This window comes from Amphibalanus amphitrite, unplaced genomic scaffold, assembly GCF_019059575.1.
Source record: "Amphibalanus amphitrite isolate SeventyFive unplaced genomic scaffold, NRLGWU_Aamphi_draft 000909F_arrow, whole genome shotgun sequence".
NCBI lineage: Eukaryota > Metazoa > Arthropoda > Thecostraca > Balanomorpha > Balanidae > Amphibalanus > Amphibalanus amphitrite.
Window position 1 is genome coordinate 59,335 of NW_024882403.1, and position 16,658 is coordinate 75,992.

General features: G+C 49.8%; 1 protein-coding gene across 2 annotated transcripts in view; it reads right to left on the reverse strand.

Annotated features, from left to right (window-relative positions):
* Nucleotides 1-411: 411 nt before the first annotated feature.
* The window catches only part of LOC122367937, a 41,863-nt gene continuing 25,616 nt past the window's right edge, over nt 412-16,658 (reverse strand). The window contains exons 2-6 of one of the 2 annotated variants that reach the window (XM_043341494.1): nt 15,034-15,239; nt 14,430-14,565; nt 10,243-10,376; nt 5,814-6,063; nt 412-2,650 (exon numbers count right to left, since the gene is read on the reverse strand). In XM_043341494.1, coding sequence (XP_043197429.1) covers nt 2,577-2,650; nt 5,814-6,063; nt 10,243-10,376; nt 14,430-14,565; nt 15,034-15,239 — 800 coding nt within the window. In that variant the 3' untranslated portion in view covers nt 412-2,576. Of the gene's footprint in view, nt 2,651-5,801; nt 6,064-10,242; nt 10,377-14,429; nt 14,566-15,033; nt 15,240-16,658 lie in introns of both variants that reach the window. The other variant, XM_043341493.1, reaches the window with a different exon arrangement.

Here is a 16,658-nt window from a genome sequence, read left to right on the forward strand (position 1 = left end):
GTAATTAACGACCCTATGCTCTTAGGGAAGAGTTGTATGAGAAGGGCGACGTAAATTATTGAACTAACATCAGGGTTTTAGATTTAGCCGCTAGGAAGGAGCGTTATATACTACTGCATCTGGCGTAAATGCCGGCGAAAATGTTACTCGTAAAACGTTTCTCGATATCTTGCCATTCGTTGAGCTGAAGTGCAGTGAGAGTTATGGACCGGATGAAAGGCTCTTTCGACAAAGTTAAAACCGCCGTCCTCTAGAACCGACACGGAGTCCGAAATAGAATCGTAAGTCCACCACAACTTAACTTCCTGGCTGAATTGGCGTCAGTGACTCAAGAACTCGGGAACATGTTCACAATCACCCGAAAAACCAGACGGCTCCCTCTTTTCCACCGTACGAAATACAAACTACCGGTCAGTGTTCATAAATAAAGCATATATTAACACTTACAACATATACTGCCAGTCTATGTCGCCCTGCAGTTCAACGTGCAGTCCGAGCCTCACCCGAACATGATAGTCAGAGGCTCGGCCCACACATTAGTACCAGCAGCTTTTCGCTGGCAAACACTGACACAGCTCCTGACGCGAGAGCGGCAACGAATTTCCTCCTCATTCAGTTCCTCTGCGCCTCCTTAGTCGGAGCGTATGCAGCGCAGAATAGACATTAGCGGCGCAATGGGGCGCATCGCGTCTCGCGACAAAGCCGGCGCGAGCGGTGCGGAGTGGCGGGCAGTCACCGAGGGTCTGGGCAACTAAATCATGGCGAGCGCGCAAAATGAGAGAGTGCACTTTGCCGAACGAGTCAGGGTGACGGATGGGCTGTTTGCTACTGTGAAGGGCGCGCCGCCGCGACGGTGACGGAGGGCGACAGCCGAGACGATTCGGCGGGGTCTGCACGTGCAGATACGGCCGTCGATGGATAGCCGCGTGTCGCCAGCGACGCTGCGCGCGAGCGGCATCCATCTACATAGCCGTCACTGGTGAGAGCACGTCCGAACGACGCGAGAGTTTGACAGGAGTTAACGTAACCACACCGCGCGTGTTTTGGTTTCGGAGTCATCACGGAGGAACGCGTACAACCCGTCAACGTAACGTTGCGGCATGGCATTTGCACGTCCGAAGTTTAAGCGATGAACTGTGGGTGGCGGCGCACGGCGGGAGGTCGACGACAGGTGACGATGGAAGATGTGGGACCGGGATGTTTTGCTTTCAAGTCGCTGTTGTGTCGGCTGGGGAGGCGGGGGGGGGGGGGGGGAGGGGAGGACTGCAGCCATGTGACAGCCGCATTGGCTCGCACACATCGTCAGGAATCACAATCAGACACTCAACACGGAAACAATGAGCTGGCAGACATCCACAGGAAAACGGCGCTCCATTGTATTCGCCGGCGACAAGGGTGGGACACGACCGACGCGTCATCGCGCAGAGCGGCCCGCATGTCACCAACATGGTCGGCCAAAGCATGCAGAAACACAACGGACAACTTACGGGAGCTGCACAGTTCGGCGTAGCTTCCCTCCTTGACAAAAATAAAAGACACTTCGTTAAAACGCACACTGGCTCAGATCATCTGCCAGGCGTGCACATCTCGAAACAAAAACACAGACCTTATCTGGTGATATCAAAGAGCTACGTCCAGTCTTCGCCAGCGCAGAGGGGCCGTCCCCGCTCTTTGGCCAAAGACTAGTGTTATCACATTGACTGCGGGAGGTCGACCTGACACCGGGGCCGACCTCGCCGCACACCGCCACACGGAGACTGCCCGGCGGCAAACACTCACGAGCGCCCGCCACTGTCTACCGGCGCCGCACACGTTCTCTGCACATCCGGGCGGCCGCTTCGTCCAGTTCGGAACACCAACATTAACGAGCCAGGCCTCAAATGCCGGAAACGCAGTTTACGAGGCCTACGAGTGATTGCATTGCTTGCTTCCGCTGACTCTCTCGGAGACGCGCGTCCCAGCAGAGTATTTTTCGATGACACCTCTCTCCCAGCGCGCGATGACAGGCGGCACCTGTCAACTGTCAACTGTCAGCCGGCACTCTCGCCGACGTCCGACGCGTGCGTATGACAGCCACGTCAAAGAAATTCGGAAGAAGTCATCTTCACACTCTCAGCTGCAGCTGATTCAGCATTCATCATGATCCAGAAAAACGCTGGTGAAGTGCGGAGGACACTTTTCTCGCGCTTTCAACTAAACTCTGCTTCTAATATCACCTTTCATTCCCGATGAAATCGCTCCCCAAATGCGCTGGGGATGTCAGCCGCGCCAGTCAATGCTTCACCTCGATATCTTGCCAAGCGTTGCCCAGGATATGGGAGTGAACACATACACCGATACATTAACTGGAGAGCGATGCTCGCCGCACTATGGGCCGCGGGCGGCCCTGATCACGCTGTTCGAGTCCAGCCTCATGCCACGCGGAATAAGGTCGTCACCTGACCTGCTGACACGTTCACGGCGGGTCTATTCATCTGACCTGGGGATCGGCTCATCTGACCCGCGGACCGGCTCATCTGACCTGCGGACCGGCTCATCTGACCTTGCTGGCCCACTCATCTGACCTCGCTGGTCTCTCATCTGGCGAGGATGACGCTCACCGCCAAAATGAGCCAGTTGGCGATCTCGTGACAGAGCGGACAGCCGTTATCTGGAAAGGAAGGAGAAAAAACCACGGTCAGAGAAGAGATAAAACATGTCAATGAGTTGAGGCATTATAACTGGTTTATAAAGCAGACAAACAATTATTGTTTTTTTTTTTTGCTTTGTTTTTTGTTTGTTTGATTTTTAGGCGGCAATCGGAACAAGTTGCACCAGAACAATAAGTCTTCTAACCACCACATTTCATTCGGTGTGCAATGTTCCACTGAACTTCAGAATGGACATCTCTCTCCATTTGTACTCGGATGCAGTTCTGTCGCCACAAGACATGAAACAATTTCCAATATCGTGTCCCTCAGCGAAAACAAATGTCCTTCTGTCACACTGACTCGAAAGAAACTCATATTTACGACGGCCGCCAATAAATACCCGGACACGAAACAAATGACAGGTGATACGGAACAACGGCGTCCACTTAAATAAATACAGCCCGAGAGGAGCCATTCCCCGTAAAATATCACTGGTGCCCCGGCGAAATACACTCGGGTGACTGCGCCCAATTTCCTGCGGCAAAAAGCCTCTGGCGGCGCCATAGCAGCGGTTATTGGAGGCACCCCGGCTGGGGTAGATGCTGGGGCACATTGCGATATAATGCCGCCCATGGCGTACGATTTCCATAGAGCTATTTTGGGCTACCAGTTGGGTTGCTCAAGGCATGGAAGTTTATCGTCGGTCCATTGCGATTTATGAGTTACGAGTGAAATCGCAAACTTGATTTGTTCCCTATAATTCCTCTGATTTAGCAAAGCAATCCAGTTTTCCGAAATCGGCGGCTACTGAGACTGACAAAGACCCTTACCATACCTGTGGCAGTCGGCACTGCCTTCTTACATGCTGCCATTAGGAATCGCAGATTGTAATGATTCCCTTTGGTCGCTTTCCCACGAACACAATTACGCTCCCGTTGTATGTGGCGGGTCACATCGGCACGCGTACGGTACGCACAGTCGCACGCAGACGCACATCCGTGACAGCGGGACGGCCGGCCATAAATGACACTAATGACGACGGCGGTGCCTGTTACGTCAATGAAGCGTACTGCCGCGACGGCGCCGTCGTTGTCAAGTCACGTGCCTGCCGTCGGTCGGCCGGGTCGAGCGACTGATAAACAAATTACGGACGAAATTACTGCCCTGTGCCGGCCCCGGGCGCAGCCGACCCAATACTATCCGGTTTACGACTGAGTGCAAATGACTGACGGAATTAGTTTTACTACAGCTGGCAGTTCGAACTGATTTAGTGTGAACCCGTCTGTTGATGGGTGGAGCTGATTTGGAAATCGGCTGATGAGGATGACTACCATTGCTAATGTTGATTTCATTTTAGGGTGTTGTTACTAAATGGTTATATGGATCCAGTCATAATCAGCATGATTCAATGCGTGGAAGCGTTAAGGATGGTGAACAAAAAGGAAAAGACGCCGGCTCGAATTTCTAGACATTCTTGGAGACATTTCGTTACACACAATGACGTAGTAGCAGTAGGAGTATTCTTATTTCGAAAAATTAATTACGGACAGACAATTTCATTCCCATCAGAGCAGTAGCCACAGTCCGAGCCGAGTCCGCAGCTGGTGGTCAGATGAAGACAGATGACCTACAACGGGCCATTTTACCCGCCTCATGAAAATCAGACTCGGCCGCGACCCAGCCGCGCTGACGAGCCGTTTTGAAAGGCCGTCCTTTTATGAGATCCTCCCACCGCTCTCTCCGCCCGCACACGAGGCGCTCCTCGCTCTGCCTGCCTGTTGACGCACATTTTTCATCATCCGCATCCCGTCCTCAATATCGCACGCATCTCCCTGCCTTCCGAGACGTGGATCGGGAGGGGGAGAAGACACCCAGAATGAATACACAAAACCGGCCGGCCGGCCGGCGCGGCGGGCGGCGGCGCTATAGATTGAAATATACGCCGTCGACTGTTGCGCGGCTGGTGCGCCACTGTCGCCGCCGCGCCGTATTGTTTTTGTCGCTGTTTTGTCGCCGATAAAAAGTGCGCCGCTCGTCCGTCGGCGATCAGGCCAGCTGTTGCCGCCGGCCGCCGGCTTTGTGTCATCGCCCGAGTCGCCCGTCGGCCCGTCGGCGCGCCCTTTATTGCCAATACGCAGCCGACTAGTGAGAATAACGACGCCCTTTGAGAAGCCATTAAGCCAGAATTGTGGGGATGACTCATAATTTCGCAGAGTAAGCGAGCCCGCGCCGTCGCCGCTGTCCCCTGCAGGCACGGGCTGCCACGTCCCGGCTCATCACGCGTCTAGCGGGATCGGAGCCCACCCGCCGCGAGCGACGGCGCTGCACGCGCCAGTTGGAGACCGGGCCTGGTGACCGGCTGGTACTGCCTGGCCGACGGACAGAGGGCACACCATGGCGCGAGTTACGGTATTGAGACCTGAATTTGGGACGTTAAGAAAGACAGTCGCAGATGAGAGCCGAAATTAACGGGAGAGCAGGAGTCAAAATCAACCACTATGCACTTTCGAGGCACGAGTCAGAGTCAATCCCACAGTCGCGGCTACATTCGAGTCGAAATGCACCCTGAGGCGCGGAGGGAGCAGCGGCCTTTCTTTGAACGGTGGCGGAACGGACCGTCACGTCGGCTACACAAAGGCGCTACTTTGCACCACTCGGGTGTCACCTCTCGTCACCCAGGCGTCACCTCTCGTCTCTCAGTGACGCCCGCATCGTTCCGGTGATAGAAGGGGCGGCGACGAAGCCGGTTTTTGCTCGGCGCGGAGCCCCGGCCAACTGACGTCGTCCCGCCGAGCGGCGGAGGAGGCGTAATTGGACGAGGAACAAGGCCACTGAAGGCCGCCGGAAGTGGAACACAAACAGTGTGGCTGACCACCCACCGCGGGTGTGGCTACAGCGGGACGAGACGGCGCTGCGGCTACCGGGCTGGCGAGAACTCGGACCACTCTGGATCTCATCATAAACCGTACAGTGATACACAGACAACACGACACACAACCACCATACATACAACTTCACTGTATCATCCAGCCTCCACACGCTTCAAGCAGTCCACAACAAACACTAGTGCAGCGTTAGTGCACCACCCAACCTCCACACACAACAAACATTCCACAACAAACACCACATACAGCCACACAACATTTCTCCACCCCCACATCGGGAACTGACCGGAAGTCTTACTTTTCCGGTTGTCGGCCGTGCTGTCTAGCACCTGGGAGACCTCGGGCGGCCGGTCGCCCACGGCGCTCTCCTCGCGACTCTGCCAGTACACCGGCTGCACCATGTCGGGAATCTGCGAGACGCACTTGAGCTTGATGTTGCCAGAGCGGAAGTGGTGCGGCCGCACTCGGAAGTGCAGGCCAGCCGTCATCGTCTCCAGACCGTCGTCGTGGATGGTGGGTGGCCAGAGCTCCACGTGTTCCAACGCCGCCTGTGGGGGTGGGACGTTCACGTTAAAATCCACGAGAGACCACGGCCGTCCACACAGTCACGAGGTGGAGATTTGGATGGAGTGGTTGGAAACGGTACAAAATATTGAGGCAAAAAACAATGAGCCCGTTTTTCGTATGATAAACGTTACTGGTTGAGTAGCAGAAAGTGTTCTTTTTTATAGGCGTAAATGTGGTTGTATGTAAAAAAGCGACGCATGGAAATATGTTTATATGGATAAGTGTCAAGCGCTTCCGAGACATACACTGTAAACTGTTTGGGATAACCATTTACCACTTTTTCCAACAAACCCGTCAGATAGGAGTTAAGTACACCGCATTAACGCTAATCCATCCGGGGCTATCCTGGCTTAGTACGCTACCCTGCGTGATGCCCTGCGTTCAGTTCGGTCTGCCTTTCGACTTTCTGAGCTCAAATAGTATGACAAACGCACACTAAACTGAAACAGAATGGAAAACTTGCTGATTCATCTCCGTATCAGTAAATTTGGCTCTAGCCGGCCGGCCGCTGTTGCTAAGATCGCCGTGACCAAACTTAAGCCACCAGTTAACTTGTCGGCAAAATGATGGATGACCATTTCGGAGCCGACGGGGAGCAGAAGTCTTCTCCACAGCGAAAAGTAGCGACAGGAGTCACCACAGCCAGTAGCGGCCACCGCCAGCCACTTACGTGGACTAGCCTGGGGCTTGTTTTTTTTTCTTTGCGTTACGTAGGGCCTCGTAAAGACCCCATGCGTGACCTGCGTGCATTCCCCGTGCCTAATTGAATTGGATGCGAGAACCCGACAGCCAGAATACCAAAGTGTCCGACAAAAATGAGCCGAAAGTTTCCGAGTAATTTTCGTCGTGACGCTTTAGCTCAGGTCAGTAATCATCGTCGTACGGCCCTCCAGGTATTTAGTGGTTGGTTGCCAACATCACAATAAGCGATCTGCACTGATGAATACGTCTAACGGCTGTTGAAAACCATTGCCGAAATGTGTGCACGAACTCTCTTCTAATTTCTATTGAGTCATTTTACAGGAGTGTCTCTGTCATTCAAAGTTATTACACCAAAAGCACATAGGCTAACCAACCACTCTTTTGCTGGAGGGCCGTACGTTAGTCTCAATCGTTGACGCTACCAACGATTAATAGCAGCGATAGCAACACTGATCTATGACGCTAACAACGAACAGCACCGAGCACCAAACGCATTATTTCCGTCCTACTACCCTAATCACATGACCTTCCACTGCTCTACCGCATACTATAGGGGAGAGTGGGGTAATTTGGCCGCTTTTTTTAGAAACCGATGTAACTAAAAATCGACAACACATTTCTGCATTTTCTCCACGCTGACAGGTTTGGCATACATTTTACTTTCCTGGACAGTAAACTTGAAATGATAGAGTAACTACTTATATTGAAATTGTGACGTATTACAAGGGTCTGCAAAGCGGCCAAATTGCCCCACTAGCAGGGTTATTTGGCCGGGGGTGTGGGGCAATTTGGCCGGTGTTAGTTTGAGGCCATGATTTTTGTTATAGGCGAGTCAGCTTCACATTCAGCAATGACGCATGTCCTACGACGCATTTGAAGCATTTTGGAGGTTGACTCAGCCGTCACAGGGGTCGAAAATAGTCAAAATAGCGGCTCTAGATGCGATTGCAGTTTTCTACAAATAGCTTTTGAAGTAATCAAGCTAGGCCAAAACTAAAAGTACCATCGTAATTCTCTCGTCATTCCGCATCGAAACATGTATGTGTTGACCTCGAGAGGTCAAGGTCAAAGGTTGGCTTCAGGTCACGTTACCTCAGGTCGCTTGACCTCAAGGTTGCGTGAGTTCAAGGTCATCATGTATATCATTCGATGCGCCTTGACGAGCTGAACACAATGAGACCATTTGTGCGGCTGTATCTTTTTCTTTAACCCGCGCCCCGCTGGGGGGGGGCAGAATCTGCCCCCCCTCCCGTTTTTCGCCAATAACTTCTAAACGCGTTACGCCAGCGACTTCAAACTTTCAGTACCTTATCATACATCAATTTGACACGTTCCCTGAAAATTTGAGCGAAATCCGTCGGAAAATTTTCGAGAAATTGACGTTTTAGTGACGTCATGTTCGCCATTTTCGCCTCAAAAACGGCAAAATTTCAAACGCCGCTAACATCTTCATTTTTAAAGGAATCAAGACGTAACAAAAAAGTTTATACGTGATTCTACTTTGTCTATCAAATGGCTATCTCGGTTTTTTGAAAATTTTGGATTTTGGCCAAAATTTTCTAAAAAAACTGACTTTTTTGGGAAATTATTTATAAAATCCAAAATTTTGAGTGTATCGAAAAAACCGGAATATATGTAAAAGAACTGGTCTATGTGCACCTACATACCAATTTTCAGAAGAATCGGTTCAAAAATGTGGGAGTTATTCAAAATTTTATGACGTCACGACACACAAAAAAATTGAAAAATGATTTTTTTTTTGGAAGTTCTAGACCTCATACGGAAACAAAAATAGCACCATTCGATTCGTCGTGAAAAACTGCATCGGATAGACACCTTTTTAGGCCTTAACAACCAACTTCAAAATTTGACCTCACTTGACCTGACCTTGACCTGACCTCGACCTGAAATTCATCCAGAGGTGGTCCATATCACTTATTGAGTGTGCCTATTGAATTCCATGAGTAAAATGACCCATAAAACATGTGTCGCACATGCCCTTTTCTATATTTTGTTTTTGGTGACCTGACCTGACCTGACCTTGACCTTGACCTTTGAATGACATTGTGTGCAACGAATATTGTCTTGGTAGTCTAAGAACACGTTTTGGGCAATCAGTCTCAGTCCATTCTTCGCCAACTACGGTGCAAGGCCGATACTGTAGAAACTTGCATTTTGTACCCTTGACCTGACCTTGACCTGACCTCTGACCTACTTAAGCAAAAAAAATTGGGCTCTTAAGATCCGCCTTGTTGAGAGCTTTCGATTGCCGTTTTCCCCGTCTTTCTACGACCATCGGTTCGGAAGTTAGACAGGGGGGGCAGAATCTGCCCCCCCCCCCCCCAGCAGGGCGCGTATGGCTGAATAGCCCAGCGGGGCGCGGGTTAAGTAGTTATTAGCAAAAAAGCGTTAGGTAACCTTTGATGACGTCACATACCCTTACAGCTGTCCAATAGGAAATATGGCATCAAGGTAGTCAAAGTTGGTCATGAATTATGTCCTTTATGGTATAATGACCATGACAACTCGGCCGTCCCAGCATAGTGACGCTGAGTGCACCGGCCAAGTTGCCCCGCTAGTCCCGGCCAAATAACCCCACATTGCCATTCTGAAAATTTTTGTCTATAAAGTCGTCATGCCTGTACAGAACTAGATGAAATTGCTCTTGGAACCGCTGAACACGCTCAAGAATGGCGCTATAATGTCTGAATTCGTTTGTAGCCCAAATACTACATGTTATACAACTTTGTAAATAGAAGCAAAAGTTACCATTTTCTAATGAAATTAACGTTTTATTAATTTTGAATAAAACTGCGAGGGGCAAAGTTTTGACATTTGTTCTCGGGTTAGTTCTGCCGATGACAAATGAATAGAGACTTAAGTTATTTCATGCACTTTTATCAGGTTTCGTACAGGTGGGGGCGGCCAATTTACACCACTGGCCAAATTACCCCACTCTCCCCTACCGTGATACGAGCTCACTACCATTTAAACCCGTCCACCGCCTGAACCGTGACCAAGCAGACGGGTCATCACCGTGACACACGACGGGGTGGTGACTGGCGGATCTGCCGTCATCCGGCCCCTCCCCTCCCCCTCCGCGGGGCGCCAGCCGGACCCATCTGTCCAAACAGGGGCGCGTGCGGCGCCACCGGCCCGCAGACAGACACACAAACAGCGCGCGGACGGCGCACGTCACCACCGCGGCGCACAACAGCTCTCCGACAACAGCGCGAGCGAGGCGTGCGTTCACGCGCAGCGCCGCCGCTGCTTCGGAGCATTGCCACCGTGCAAATGCAAACGCGGGGAATGCTGCACCCATTATTTAGCTGTTGCTGTTCCATAAAACGACATGAGTTATGTGATCTGCTTCTCAAATGCCTCATGCTCTTACCATTACTCGCGTCACAGACTCACTCCAAGCACGTCAATCCAAGTCCACCATCCACTCTTCTCACCTCCTCGTTGTTAATGAACCAGGTGAGCTCGGCGGCCGGTTTGCTCTTGTAGGAGGTGCAGTTGACCTTGACCCGGTCACCGACCTCGTAGCGCGACTTGCCGCCCGTTATAACCGGGCCCTCCTCGGGGAACACTGCAGATAGAGGTGGAGGAAGGCTGTTAGAAATCTGCCGGGTAGCCAAATCCGTGCGGTCATGGGCTACACATAGAGAGCGATAAGAAATGTTGCGTTAGGAGCCTAGGTGGGTGTAATGCTGGGTAGGTAATCCAAGCATCCAAAGGTGCTACGAAGAATCGCAGTGGATGTAGCCCGATCATGTGTTAGAAAGGCAGGCGGGTTATTCATCCTGAACATATTAAATAACAAAAGTATTCTAGATCCGGCTTTTCAAGTTCACACCCACAAAGCTGATAAAGCCTCAGTGGCACCATCGATGGCGATCATTTGTTAGCGGAACTATTTTAGGCAGCTGTTTTATTCGTCGGCGAATATGCTGATCAAATAACCTGCTAATGCTCCTCACGGATGACACTTTCGTCGAATAGTCGGAAAAGCAGGTCAAATGTGTATTCACGGAATAAATCCGCAAATATTACTCCCATGATGGTGATAAGCTGGTGATAAAGAGCCGGCCAATTTTGGACTTTGGCGACCAGCTATAAATCCGCGAGGCGGGGCTATTTCATATACAGATGGATCAGCATAAATACGGTTGGACGTTGACACGGTCCAGGGCGTCACATTCCCAAACGACGTGCAGCCTTCGTCACCATTCACGACAGAACGATAGTCAACAGCTGACAGCGGAGCCGACTATCAGCGCGACAGATGTCCGACACGACACAGCTAATCCCTCCCACGAACTATAAAATTAAATGCATTCTCATCCACTAGAGGGAAGTTTCCCTATGCCATATTTACTCCTGCTTCATTTAGGCTTCTGGATATTTGGCTATCAGGACCAATCAAATCATATGAGTGTACGGTCTGAACATGAGTGTCATAGAACGTTGATATCCAAAGGATGCAGGCGCTAAAATGGTGCTGTTGAGTTCCCCAATACTAAATCACAGAAGGACAATCACTGTCGGATTAACACTAATCAGCGTTCCCAATCTTGGACGTGGCTAGCTTCGAGGTAGGGCAGGCCATCAACCCACACCGAATAAAGTGATTGTCAGGCTTTCGTGCTGTGGGCCTGTACAGAGTACACTGATGACTGTAGCGGATGAATAAAATGTGCATCTTGGTCGCATTTTTCGCCTCCTATGTTTCGCTTCTTTGATCAAGTGTAATAAGGGTGCCAAGAAAGCAAGGATAAACCTGAGTTTAGCATATCAGCTCCGAATTCAATCAGTGTGGCTCTTCAAATCACGAGGTGTCCGATAGGTGACAAATAGGCAATAGGCATATCTATGGTAAATGTATTACACTTCCTTTTATATTTCCTGATGCTGAGGGATATTCTTTTGTTTCGCTTTTTTGTTCCGTACAACTCCATAAATGTAGTCATCAGTTATTTCATCAGAAAGTGATTCACGAAGTCCAATTATATCCTCATAATTGAGCTCGTGGGAGTTTGAGGAATGAGGCTTCTGATCCATTGGTTTAAGTCCATCAGGTCCATAACCGAGCTCATATAGCGCTATTTCTGGAATCAAAACTTAGAAAAGTAAGCCATCGCTTGAAGGAAAGTGCAATCAATTATTGATCTACCAATAATCCAGGTTTTAAGTCTATCACACTCGTTTCATTTTTTATTTGTATCTGATCTAGCATAACATTGAACTGAGCACAAACACAGGACCCAGTGGCGCTCCTAGACCCGACAATAAATCGGGCAGTTGATAGACCACCTCAGATTCGCCGGTCCATATCATTTTGACACTGTCCATTCCTGCACAAAATGTAACTGAATACCTAACTGATAAACAAAGGACTCTGGATTTATTTTATAACATCAGCCTGCGACCCAACCGGCCGCTCCCAGCTAATGCTGAGCGACATTGGGGAAATTTCCTCGACAAAGGACACAGAGGTTCAGTCTACTGGTTTTATTTCTCTTTTGTATACCCGGACTCGTCGCTAGTGTTCATGCACTTAAGCACAATAACGTGGCACAGGGAGCGGCCGTTTTCGTGGTAACCGTCAGCGAGTTTTGGGACGACTTAAGTGAACAGAAGCGTGACCACCGAGGGAACGTCAACTGACACATGCATTGTTAGCATTTAGCACGGAATGGTCACAAATTAACAGTAAGCTAATCCTATTGAAAAAAACATTTTATATTAGGAAGATCAGCGCATTATCATTTTTGTTCGTGTTTTGTGAAGCCCGAGTCACATAGTGAGTAATGACAGTGATATGTGCTGATAAATGCCGAGCAATTTGCTATCAATCCATTCGGTTTGAGGACGCGATATGTGTAGTGGCAGTCAGCAATAATTGTGAAACACACTGAATGCTCCGGCATCCTTACAACAACGCTAATCATGACGTTCTTCGGACGTGGCGCACCGGGGCTCATATTTTCATGCGCCCAAATCATATTGCAAATAATTAAGGGTGCAACTTAGTCTAAAGTATAATTCACTAGCGAAACACAGAAACCTTGAGGAATATTCATAAACAGCAAACAAGTTTCTTTCTAGACAAATAACTTGAAATAAAGCGCACCCGTTCTTTGTCCTACTTTCAATTTCATCGGAGCTAATTGAAGCAAACTAATTAGCCGGGCTCCTGCAGGAATACTGAGGCGATTCCTCTCCGGGGCGCTAGAAAAACAAGCGCCGTACGGCTGCGAGATACCACCATCAGTCATCGTAACGAACCGTCATCTATCTCTATCTCGCTCCTGACGGGCCGCGCCACCCGATTCGGAGCGAACTTCGTCCTTCCTCCCTCTCACCCACTCTTCCACCCACTCTACCGCCCACCTAGTCCAGTGCGCAGCCACCCATCAGCCTAATGAACAAAACGTCGCTTCCGCTCCTCGCTAAGGCCCGGTAATACGTGCGAGCGAATGAGAGGCACGGCGCCGTCTCAGCACCCCCGGCCAATCCTCGCAATCCTTCCTCTGCTGAGAGTTGGCACACGGCGAGCGGCTGAGGCCCCGGGCAGCGGCCAGCCGACGGGACGCGCCGAGAAATGGCCACCAATTAGTCTGATTACGATAAATGCGAAACAAATCTGCCCCAGCTAGTGTTGGCGGGCGGCCAGCGCGGGCGGCAATCGCTGCCGCCCCCGCCCCCGCCCCCGCCGGTCGCCGCCCCCGCCCGGCGCCGCTGCAGCTTCAAGGAGGTCGGTTGGTGGGGCAAAGGATATTCTGGTGAGGAAGTGCCACTCCTGTAAAGGTGTGACAGTTCTGCACGACTGGCACACGCTCGCCTCGTAGAACGTGCGGGTGGTATAAATGACAGGGGCGTTCGCGGTGGAAGCACATACAGCGGCGGAGAAAGCAGTGGAGACCGATCAAAAGGAGAGCACGATAACGTTTTGCGTCTAACAATGACGAGATTATGGATCATGTAAGAGACATTGCAGTCCGCAAGACAAACGAATGCATACTACTTCTTAACAATTCAACATTTTGTAAGAGTCGAGAAACGTCATTTGTTATCGTGTGAATCAGTGTAAATTTATTGAAATAGTCTAACAATCACACATTTTTTTTTTACACACGTCAAACACCATCTTATACAAAATATGGTTAATATGAATAAGCTTTTAGCTGGCAGCGAGTGCAAACGGAGAACGCAGCGATCCTAGTTAAATCTTCTATCGTATAGGTGTGCGTTACGACTACGCACTCTGGGAGGAGTGCTCTTCATGGCTGTCCGAAGGAGCGGCACTCAAGAGGCGTATAATTTTCATAGTCAGGTGGTATTTCACAGGAATGCGATTATCCCGTGCCCATAAGTCATCGAAATAAAGCGGTCATCGTGTTTCAGAGACATCTGATGGATAACAGGCATGCAACGACTACTTAATGGGCCTCATAAAAGGGTTGAAGCTATGGAGTTCGAACTACTTTGTATGATGACAGCTAATGAGGCCAATGAGGAAAATACACTCATTTCGTTAAAACACTACCAATGAGTTGTGAAATAACCCTCGTTAACATGAAATTCAATCATGGAATAAATGTCTATCGGCATGCAGATTCGAACCCGCGGCCATTCTCACCTACGACGTGCACCTCGCCCTTGCCCTGCTTGGAGGAGAAGGTGGGCGCCTCTGTCGATATTTCGCACATGTACCGGCCCGTGTACTGAAGGGTCGTCTCCTGAAGACGCACGTGCGTCGCATTCGACGCAGACAACTGAAAACATGTGCCAAATGTGTATCAGTGGGCATTCATGTCAAGGAGACCGATATGCAGACATAACAGTGAATTTGTACACATTAATGACATCATCTATCGCATTGCGTATAGCTACTATGGCTCAAAAATGGATGAAGCAGTATAATAAGCGATACTAGACTCAATAAAAGATACCCTGTTATATGTGTTCTGACTTCTGATCTTGCTTCTGATACAATGCGCATTACGCACATCACAACTGTAAGAACAGAAGATGACCGCAAACTGTGTTCCACAAGTCACGCACATTTCCTTATGGCTTATCCTTCCCTAAAAACCGCTGTGAATGCAGCCCTGAAATGTCCAGTTAGTGACTATCATACCATCTGCCGTATCATTAGCCAGAAAAACCACCAGGCATGTATCCGAACACATTGATGACGGCACCGCAGCGAATTTCCCGACGAGGAAAGTGGCGGCACTTACATCGACCTTGATTCCCGGCTGGGGGAAGTTTTTCTTCTTCTGGCTCGTGGACGGCTCGAACCTGTAGAACTCCTTCCCGTCTTTGTACCACTTGATGGAGTAGAGCTCCTTGCCCTGCAGGTCGTAGAGACACGCCAGGTCGGCGTCGGCACCGCGCATCACGTGCTTCGGAATGATGACCTGGTTCAGCTCTAGTGCAGCTAACCCTGGAACGATAGAGAACAAGACGTTAGCACATATATACACGCTGAATTACGATAGATACATACGGCTTAGCGACACACACAACAATATTTTAGAGTTTAACAAACATAAAACATCCTAGCTCCTTTTCAGGAAAGCAAAATAACAAAATAACAAAATAACACACTGCGAAATAATTCACAAAACAAGTCTAAAAAGACCAGTAGATAAGAATTGATGTCTTCATTTTCGACCGTTCATTTTCCGCATTAACATCGCATTTCGCACAGGCAATCCATCAATTTTCTCTGTATTCATCGCATCCAACCACCTTTAGTTTCGAGCCTTGATCGCTAACCAGCCTGTGGGTAGCGTTTCCGTGAGGTGGTTTACGTGTGATTGCGCTCCGGTTAGACTTCAAGCGTGGAGCCCACGAGCCAGTGCGCGGCCCTAATTAGTATTCATGGAAAGTTGAGTGGCCTGTGCTCTCAGTGCATCTCAATGCGCAATAAGGGCAAGATTGGCGGCCCTCAGTGCACGAGAGGGGCTTCACTGAAGTCACGAGTGTACTCCGCCGGCGAATTAGAGAAAACTGAGCCGTAATTTAACACTGCGATGGATAGAGCAGCTCTCGAGGTCATCCCACGCAGCTAGGTCAGTGGCGGACAGCGCCCTCAAGCTCTTGACGAGCTCTCAAAAACTCTTCGTCAAGCTCTCGGCAAGCTCTCGGCAAGCTCTCGGCAAGCCGTCAAGCTCTGTAGTCTGACAGTGGATGTGCTGTGCCGACAATGATCGGGCGGATATGTCATCGACATGGTGCTTCCATACACCATGACGCTGAAGCTAAAACGGACTCTCAAATACGGACCTTCCTTGGTTGGCTTCCGAAGACAGAAATAGCCCAGCAACAATCGCATTGTTCAGATAAACACATAAATAGCATAATCGATTATCCAGGCGCAATGCGAGACGGGTCAGAAATAATAAAAAGCAGTTATTCATGCCTACACTGTTTGCTAGCGAAAATCCAGTGTTTATCACCACAATTGGTCATACATTCGCGTTGACCAGCTGACCAAACAGACACTCCGGATCCCGAGACCACCAATTGAAGGCACGATGAACGAATGTTCCACTCAATGAACATGAGTGGACCAACGAGCTAAACATATGCTGGAAGCTATGCACGACCTTGTCGGTTATGCATCAGGACATGTATCGTCCAAATCTGCCGGTTAGTCAGGGCACCGAGCTCGTTATCGCATGTCACCGAGTGTCGACAGTAGTTAATGGATGGCAAATGGGGCGAAACAGAGTCTCACACTTCCAGACCCCGCTCAAACAAGCACAACTTTTCACATCCGCACCATTCCATCATGCAAATTAGCCGTGGCAGCCGCTCCTGCCTGCCATATTTGACACCCACTACACAGTTTTTATCC